Source organism: Calidris pugnax, unplaced genomic scaffold, assembly GCF_001431845.1.
Source record: "Calidris pugnax isolate Ruff unplaced genomic scaffold, ASM143184v1 scaffold82, whole genome shotgun sequence".
Classification (NCBI taxonomy): domain Eukaryota; kingdom Metazoa; phylum Chordata; class Aves; order Charadriiformes; family Scolopacidae; genus Calidris; species Calidris pugnax.
Window position 1 is genome coordinate 3,602,966 of NW_015090833.1, and position 8,980 is coordinate 3,611,945.

At 43.8% G+C, this 8,980-nt stretch overlaps 1 protein-coding gene across 2 annotated transcripts in view; it reads left to right on the top strand.

Moving 5' to 3' along the window:
* The window catches only part of MIIP (migration and invasion inhibitory protein), an 11,656-nt gene extending 3,644 nt beyond the window's left edge, over positions 1-8,012 (top strand). For both annotated transcript variants that reach the window (XM_014941403.1, XM_014941402.1), the window contains 8 exons: positions 1,595-1,782; positions 2,340-2,834; positions 3,461-3,563; positions 3,990-4,101; positions 4,798-4,862; positions 5,305-5,434; positions 5,815-5,911; positions 6,639-8,012. In XM_014941403.1, coding sequence (XP_014796889.1) covers positions 1,612-1,782; positions 2,340-2,834; positions 3,461-3,563; positions 3,990-4,101; positions 4,798-4,862; positions 5,305-5,434; positions 5,815-5,911; positions 6,639-6,785 — 1,320 coding nt within the window. In that variant the 5' untranslated portion in view covers positions 1,595-1,611 and the 3' untranslated portion in view covers positions 6,786-8,012. The remainder of the gene's footprint in view (positions 1-1,594; positions 1,783-2,339; positions 2,835-3,460; positions 3,564-3,989; positions 4,102-4,797; positions 4,863-5,304; positions 5,435-5,814; positions 5,912-6,638) is intronic.
* Positions 8,013-8,980: the final 968 nt, after the last annotated feature.

An 8,980-nucleotide genomic window follows, 5' to 3' on the forward strand; every position in this document is an offset into this window, starting at 1 on the left:
CGGGAGTGTGAAGGGCCGCAGCGCTGGGGTCGCTCGGGCCAGCTCCCCGCACCCTGCCCCAAGGGAGGGGTCTCCAGGGTCGGCTGGAAAAGGGACGAGTTATTCTGCGGGGCCCGGGGCCGGCTCCCCTTCCTCCTAGCGTGGCAGAGCCGGAGCAGCGCGGCTGCGCAGAAGGGGCTCTGGGCAGCTCTGCAAGGTGTTGGACACCTTTGTCGCAGAGTTGAGAGTTCTCAGCTCCCGAGAGAGACATTATTTATTTTTTAACTGCGAGAAGCTAAGCTCCTTTTCGTAAAGGATTCATACTAAAGCGGTTTCATAAGCTTGAGCCCCTGGGGTTGAATATGAAGGACTAACAGCTTTTTGTAGGTTATACTAAGAGTGGATCTCATCTGGTAAAACCCTTCCAGAAAGTCCCTTGACTAATGTTATTTTCAGAGTACTTGCTTTCCGATGAGCAATGATGAGAGGGTACTGTTGGCTTTGTCCTGTGAATACTGTGAGAACTTCTGGTTTTTTGAAATGGTCTCAAATTTAGTGCCTCAAGACTGGTATTTCTGTTTTATGTGCAGTAGTGCACCTCTCACTTATTTCTTGCAACAAAAAGATAATGTTGTAAGTTTTTGATTGTTGGCACTGCTCTTGGTTCCTCCCAGTGCTGTTGAACAACATATGCATTTAATTGTTCATGACCAGTTGCCAAGGTGGCACACACATAAACAAATCAGATGAGCTTCGGAGAAGGGTTTAGGGATCCTTTGGAACAAAAGATCCTAGAGAAGCACATAGTTATACTTGAGAACATAACTGATCACTCTGGTCAAAAGCAATGTGGGGTTTAGGGTTTATTTGGTTTGGTTTTACTTAAAAAACACTTTCTGCAGGTTTAGAGGAGCCTGTGATATTGTAAATGTTGAACAGCATGACAGCCTAGCAGTCCAACTAAGCTTTATTTATTTACTTATTTGTTTATTCAACTCCCTTTTTTCCCCCGCTTCTAATAGAAGGCAGTAACCCTTAGTGATTAATGTGTGCCATTGGAATTGTCTGAACCCTAGTCCTGAGTCATAACTGAGCCTTTTGGAGTCTTCCTGCCTGGGGAACATGGAGGACAGTTTTGGCTCAATTTTTTTTTTTTAATGCAGTAAATACATTCATATTCATTGTTCATATTTTGAACTTATGAGCATCCCGGTATTACCACAACATAAATTTTGATGCTTAAAAAGAATATTAAAGCAGAATTACGCAAGGTTTTCCTAAACATCAGCCTCTGATGCAAATGTCTCTTATTTGGCTTTTTGATGTGACTTTTTTCACGTTTACTGTTTCCTGTGTAAGAATGGCTTGTCTCTATTCAGTCAGCTACCAGTTTCTGGGTCCAAAATACATGACAGTACCTCTGAGGGGAGAGAAGTGGGCAGTGGTGCTAGTTGTTAGCATAAAGAGTTCCGAGACTGGCTGATTTCTCAGGAGCAATGATCAACACTCTCAATGTTTCAACAGCTGTTAGTGGTTTTTATGAAAAGTCCCCTGGAAGTGGTTTTTCCTGAGTCTGCTTCTGTTTATGTAGTTCACCTTTCCTCTGGCTTTACAGGAAAATGTTTTCATAGGATGGATTTAGAGCACCTGAAGAGGCTGCGTCAGGCCAACCAGGACCTTATACAAAGGCTCAGAGTGACGCAGGAAGAGATCAGGAAAAGGTTTCCCAGCAAGCTGCTCTCTCCAGCATCCCTTCAGAACAGCACAGCTACTGAAAGAGCTGTCCCCTTGCCCAGGAGAGGGGTATGTGTTGGGTTTGTGCTAGAATTGCTGGGAAGCACATGGGCCTGGTATGATAGGCAGCAGCTCTGCCCATGGAGTGGTGTGGTAAAGGAGACATATGGGCATGGAGCAGCTGGATGTGGAATATGGAGTCTTGTTAGAAAAGTAGCTAGACTTTTGTTTATTGTTTATCCTGTGGTTTCAAATACGTTCTCTGTGCAAAAGGTTCAGAGATCAGTTTCTGCCTAAAAAATGTAGGTTTGATAATCTAAAATCGGAATCAACATTGTGGAACGTAATCCTTTTATTTCTTCTAAGCACAAGGCTGAAAATTGAGCGGTTCCTCAAACTGGAAAAAGCTGCATTCAGCTGGAAGTGGATCCCTTTCTTATTTTCTCCAAACCCTTAATAATGTCTCACAAATAATATAAAGATTTTGGTTTTTTCCCCACCGGAATTTAAAGGGGTGAGCAGATTAGAATGAGAGATTGATTTGCTCTTACTGCCTGAAACATCCTAACGAAAGGTATTTGCAATCTGGGTGATGCTGGGTGGTAACAGAGTCTCTGTCCTTACAGAAGGAAAACCAGTTTGATGCTGCAAAGTCTCCAGCTGACCCTGCGATGTTGGTGTCTGTGGAACCTGCAGTTTACGCAGCCAGGGCAGCCCTTTGTTCATCTCTTAAACGCAGCAGCAGTGACAGAGGGGTTCAGCAGCAACAAGTGAAAACACAGGAAGCAGGAGGCTTGGATTCCAGCTTTCCTGGAAAAGAGAATAATGTCACGCCAGTGTCTGCAATCATTACATGTGGCAGAGAAACCTCTGGAGTGGATAGGGATGCCCTTGCTCAAGGAAGTCTGGAGAAAGAATCCTTCCTTCCAGGACGTGGAGAGAACATGGAAACCATGTCCACTCTGCCACATGGTTTCCATGAGAAAAAGCAGCTTAAAGATGGTCTGCACTCATCACTGAGCAGCATACAAAGTGAGGAGACCAGCAAGCAGCCTGTGGTCATTAGAGAGCCTGTAGCGCGTAAATCCATCTTGCTGACGGCTCAGTCCAAAGGGTTGAAGGTAAATGGTGAAACTAAGGCTTTGCTCGTTTTCAGAAGTCAATAGGAGGATGGGAAGAAGTGTCAGGAGAACATGACTCGCTCTGTTCCGACTGCGTAAATTGGACGTCGGGATCAGAACTGTCCTGGCCGTAGCAGCCAGGGGCTGTTGGATTTTGTTTGGCCCCCACTTTCCTTGAACCAAAGACCAGAAAACTGTAGCACTGCACTGCAAATACAACTCCTTGTCACTTGCATATGTGACTTATATGCCCAGGGAGAGCAGTGCTGCTGCTACACAGCTTATTTCCTTAAGTGTGAAGGGCAGGCAATTACTGTGATCGTCCTCCAAGGCAGCACAGATGGCCTGATGTTTGGGGATGGGTGATGCTGGGAAGTCAACATTTTGTTTGAAGCCCTGGAAAAGACTGCTTTAGCCTGGGCAAGTCCCCTGCCTCCCCTTTCTTTTTTATGAATCAAGAAGACAAAGGGCTGGTGAGCTAATTACTGGTGGAGGCATAGATAGAATCCAGCCTCAAACTAAGCCACAACTGTCCCATTTGAACAGCTGCCAGTTGTCTTCTGAGCTGTACCTTTGGATGTCCTGCTAGATGTGTAGGAAGTCTTTATGAATTGTTTTCTTCCCAGAAGGAAGCTGGTCGTGTGACTTTTCAGTCTGACCCTGAAGAACACACCGTACCTGTGAGCGGCTGGGCCCTGCGTCCTTTCCTGGGCTATGACTGGATTGCAGGTGAATCCTAAAGTTGATGTAAAACTCTCAGCATGATGTGGTAATATGAAGAGTTAAAACACAGTTTACAACCCCTTTAAGTTGAGATGGGACAGACCTGCTGAGCTACAGCCTAGGCCATTCCCTGGCCAGGCCAGAGGTGACCTGTGCTTCCTTGGAAGGGTGAAGTGGCAGGGGCACAGGAACGCAGGCAGCAAATGGCAAAGCTGAGTGGGGTCAGAGGGGATACCAAGTAACTGGAATGAGTGAATGCAGTACGAGACCCTGCAGTAAATCCCTGGCGTGATGTGATGGCGTGCCCTTCTCCTTATCCATTTTGGTGCTTCAGACCTTTGGTTGTTTTCAGTATTTTTTTGTGAGGCTTGCTTTGGTGCTTACCCAAATTTCTTAAATCCTTGAACTTCTCTCTTTCCTTGGCGTTCTCAGGGCTCCTAGATACAAACTCTTCAGTGGCAGAAAAATCTGATGAGTACTTTGCTGAGCTGCATGAGTTCCGACAGGCCAACAAAGAAGCATGTATTCATCAGGAGCACCTGGGGTGAGTGGCTGTGGGGGAAGGGCTGAAACAGCAGTGTATCCCCTGAGAGTAATGAGAAGTACAGTCTGATGGGAATGGAAAATTTTAAGGGTTGCTTTGTAGGCCTTTACATTCCAATGGGAAATGTGTGCTTGGAAAAGGTGGGGCTGTTCAGAGGGTCTACACTAACTGTCCTGGTTTCAGCTGGGATAGAGTTAACGTTCTTCTTAGTAGCTGCAGTGTTTTGCATTTATTATGAGAACAATGTTGATAACAGATATTTTTTTAGTTGTTGCTAAGTAATGTTTATATTAAGTCAAGGACTTTTTCAGCTTCCCATAGAAGCTGAGAGGGAGCAAAGACAGGACAAGCTGAGCAAAAGCATATTCCATACCATAAATGTTGTGACCAGTTTAGAAATAATAGTGGTTGGTGGGAGGGGGCAGGAGTCCACAGTTGCTGCTCAGGACGGGCTGGGAAACCGGTGGTAAGAATGAATTGTGTCACTTTATTTTGTATATTCTTTTACCATTATTATTTTTTTCCTCCTGTTACTCTTCTGCTAAACTGTCTTTACCTCAGCCCAGGAGTTCCTGCTTCTCCCTGCGCTACTGGGGGTAGGGGGGGAGAAGACGGTGTGAGCGAGCGGCCTGTGGTCCTAATTGCTGGCTGGGGTTAAACCACAACACTAACTCATCTGTTTGGATGTTTCTTTAGGGCCAAGGCTCTGGATTACATAGTTCCTGAACAAGAAACGGATTTGATACCCAGTTCCCATAAGTGTAAGATCAGATTTCTTCATAATCCAATTTCTGCAAACAAAAAATGGAGTAGTCTTTGCCTGTCATTCTGAGAGCCCCACATCATGCAAGACAAAGAAGAATGTGTAATTTCTAGCTGCGGCTTCTAAAGCAGATTCAACTTCCTGCTCCAAAGATACTTGAGTCTTCTAGGGATCCTCTCTCAATAAGTGTCATCTTGTTTTGTCAGGGTCTCTTGCTAATATTCTCTTTTTAAGTTGAGGAGGTTGAAGTTTTTGTTTTTAGGAACTTATCTGGGGAAAGGAAACGTAAAAGATACTTCAGGAAAAGCAGCTCTTTCTATGGAATGCACATGTGGCACTGTGCATTCAACCCAGTCAACAAAGCTGTGTTCTTTGTTGACTGGGTTGAGGAACCTTCTGTCAAACTAGAAATACCATGATGTTTCCTTACTCTCTGGCAGGTGTTTACTGTTACCGATTAAATCAGCGCCTCTTCACTGTCCCTGTGGATTCAGAATCTGTCTGCCCTGTGTGTAAGATCCCAAGCTCTCACCAGCCCCCAGAGGTACTGGAAGAGCCAGCCTATGTCAGGTAGGTAAGAATTACTGCTTTGTAATATGCAGAACTGAAGGAAACGTCAGGGAATTAAAAAATGATCATGTGAGGGGGAACAGCAGTGTCAAAATAACTCTGTAGGAGGTTGCTGTTCTCAATGCAGTTACCTCTTGCTTAAAAACCCACTACTGAGCTTTTCCATAAGCAGGAACAGTTTTGAAGTCAGTGAGAAATGCGTGTTTATCTGAATTTGGTCCAGAATCTGAATGTACACGTTAAGTGTCTAATGCCCTAATCCAAACTGTTTCACTTGCTTCACTTTGGGGTTAGAGCCTTGGATTCCGAGTGCGGAAGGCGATCAAATCTCCTCTGCCTTGTGGAAGGTGTAGGCAATGGCTTCCCTTGTGTGGTTGCAGGGTCAGCATTCCCAGGTCTGCCCTAATGCCTGCCTACAAATACAAAGCCCATCGCAGGAAGAGCTTTGATCCCTCAGACAACCTGGCATTACCTTCGGTAAGTTGCTGTCTTCTTGCTGATCCTGATGGCACAGCCCAAGTGGGGCATTGTTTTACAGCACAAGAAGGAAAGAGAATCTGGGACTTATCCCCTAGCAGGGTTTCAGCTAGAATTTCTGATCTGTGTTGCTGAGATGATAGCAAGAAAAGGCATTGGTGTGTGCTTCTGAGTTCATACCTTTTGTGTAACTGGCATAAAGTATATGCCATATCTCCAGCTGCTTTACATTGAGAAAAAGAAAGTGCCCTATGGAGCTGTTTACTTCTGGGGCATGATTCAGCTGGCATTTCAGGAATTAACCTTTCAACACAATGAGCCATACCTGAGTGTGCCTGTGTTTCTTTCCACAGATGTTAGAGAGTCTAAAAGACAAGCTTCTTTGAACTCCTCACAGTGTACAGGGGCCAGGCAAAATCAGTAGTGGCAAGCATGGATTTAAAACTGATTTTGTAGAGTTGGTTCTGTATTTCAGCCAGTAGACAATGCTGCAGGCAATATTACTAATCGGATCTAGCCCTGCCCTAAAGATTTTGAGGGAAGATGTAGGAAGAAGCCTGGTTTTGCGGTCTAGGGAACCGGATGAGTCAGTTGAGACAGGTTCAGAGAGGTCGGGTGCTTGAGTTCACAAAGCAAGAGATTGTTTTAGGAATCATTTAGAACTAACGGGCCACAACGGATTAAAAAGAGTAAATGAGTCCAACGCAGCATTCCCGTCTCTTCGCAGCATTGCCTGGCTGGCTGGGAAAACACCGTCCCTTCCAGCAGCCCCACACTCGGCAGCTTGGGTCTGCGAGCTTCACTGGGGGAGAAGCCACCCCACCGGGCTGGCCTGGTAAGAACAAACTGGGAAGAATCCCTGGAGATGCTGTGAATTGCACTGATGGGAACTGCAGTCCCGTCTCTCGAGAGGATATGATAATCATCAATGGCTGAGCACACAAAAATTCCTGGAAGATTATCTCCTTATCTCCACAAGAAAATGTTTTCTTTCCGTTGCTGTGTAAACTCCTGTGCAGAGACACCCAAAAGCAAATAGAGCTGGATAGCAGGCAAAAGCCCATTCAGCTCACCAATCTTCATCAAAATGGGAGAAGACACTTAGACGTTCTTTGATTAATATCCTCCTCATTTGGATTCCAGAACTTGGTGTCCAGAGTGTCAGGAGGAACCAGAACTGACCAGCTTCTGACCCACTTGACACACTTCAGATTTAGCAGTGCTTCTCAGCAGAGAGAGCAAAACAGACCTGGACACTGCAGAGCAGCTCCACATTTCAGTCTGAGTGCCTCAGCTCTGTGAACCACTGACAGGATTGCCCTGCGAAAGGCTTTGGGGCAGGGTGTGGGAACAACTCTGTTTGCATAGAACTAAATCTTTGAGCAGATTTTTCCTAGTTTTCATAGTTGTGTGCATACGTGAGCAACCAGTACACATGGCCGAATGTACAAACTCTCATGTATGTTTTTTCACTTTTCTTTTTTGCCTTTTGCAGCTACTCCTAAGCAGATACATAAGCTTTCCCACCTAGGGCTGGATAAAGTGATGTGTACAGGATGACTAGTCTGTAACCACTAGGACCGTAGCAACAGAGTTCATCTGCCACCTCAGCTAAGTAAACAAGAAGTGTAACGTTAACTCTGAATGCCAGGGTGAGGAACTGGCCTAGGAATGGCCTACTTTCAGGGAGATGCATACATATATGTTGATTTCCAAATGTTTGAAACATGACACATAATTTGCTGGTGCCTTAAACTTGAGTTACCCAATAATTTAGTCAAACAAAAAAAAAGTGCAGTTTCTTTTCAGTACAATGTCTGTAGCTACAGGGTACATTACATCAGAGTAATTATGAATGTGCAAAAGCATATTAAAGTAAAATAAAATTTTATTAATTCAAAAGCTAGATAATGCCATAAAATGTTTGCGAATTATGCTTGCCTCTGTTGTTCCAAGTATTTTGGAGATAAACCAAAAAACATTTTGGAGTTTTTAAATTGTACCAAAACAAAATATACAGTGTGTTTTGTTTGAACTTCATAGACTGATCTTACTTTCCTTGTCTAAAAACAATAAAACTGATGATTTACTTTGTTTTGAATAAGCCTGAAACCAATTCCTGCCTCAAGAATTCTGTAAGTTATTGTGAAATCTAGCAATTGCATCCAGAAACGTTGGATCAAATTTATTTCTGGGAATTAACTTGAGAGAAGGAATTGGGTTTGCACCAATGGTATTTTCAGCTTCTTGGCATGCACTGTTGTTCATATATCACATACATTATTTATAAATCAAATGTATGAATAGATTTTTTTTTAAGCAAGGAAAGGAATTTTGCAAGTTTATGAAATCTTAATGTGACATTTAGAATGGGAAATGGAAAGCACAGCTGGCCAGTTTAGCTCTGGGTTGCACATATGTAGGGTAAAGCGAATGGAACTGGTCACATTATTTCCATTATTGAAAGCACTAGTTATAAAAGAAAGAAATTCAGTGAATATAAACCAGTAGCTGCTAAATGTTATCCTAAATAGGGCAAATTCAAGATTGTTACTACCTTGCCTTCAAACCCTAAACATTAGAAGTCATAAACCTCTTTTTAATTTATCCTGAAATAAATCACAGCAATTCTGCTCCAGTTTGTAAATAGAGAAAATGAAGTACTGTGAGATTAAGTAATTTATGTGAGATCCATCAGGTGGATGTGGGACAGACCCAACGTTGAATTCGAAATGTCTCTTGCTGGCTCGGAATACGGTCAGTCTTTTTACGCCTGTGAAAGTATTGAAACTGTGATGATGACTCTTCCTGCGCTAGAAACAGGTGAAAGAAGTGGGTGACACCGCACCTGCGCACTCGAGTTGACCTCAGTGTGTCTCTGTATGTCTTGGTTCTGCTCTGTTTGATCCCACCCTCATTTGCCAGCTGGAACAGACTGAAAATTATACCCGTTTATGGAACCTGGGCTTTTTTTGTTGGTTTTTTTTTTTCTCTTCACCTCCTTCCATATCTCTGCTTTGTAAGATTAAACCCTACAATCCCAGATCTCTTGTTCACAGTAGCAAACCT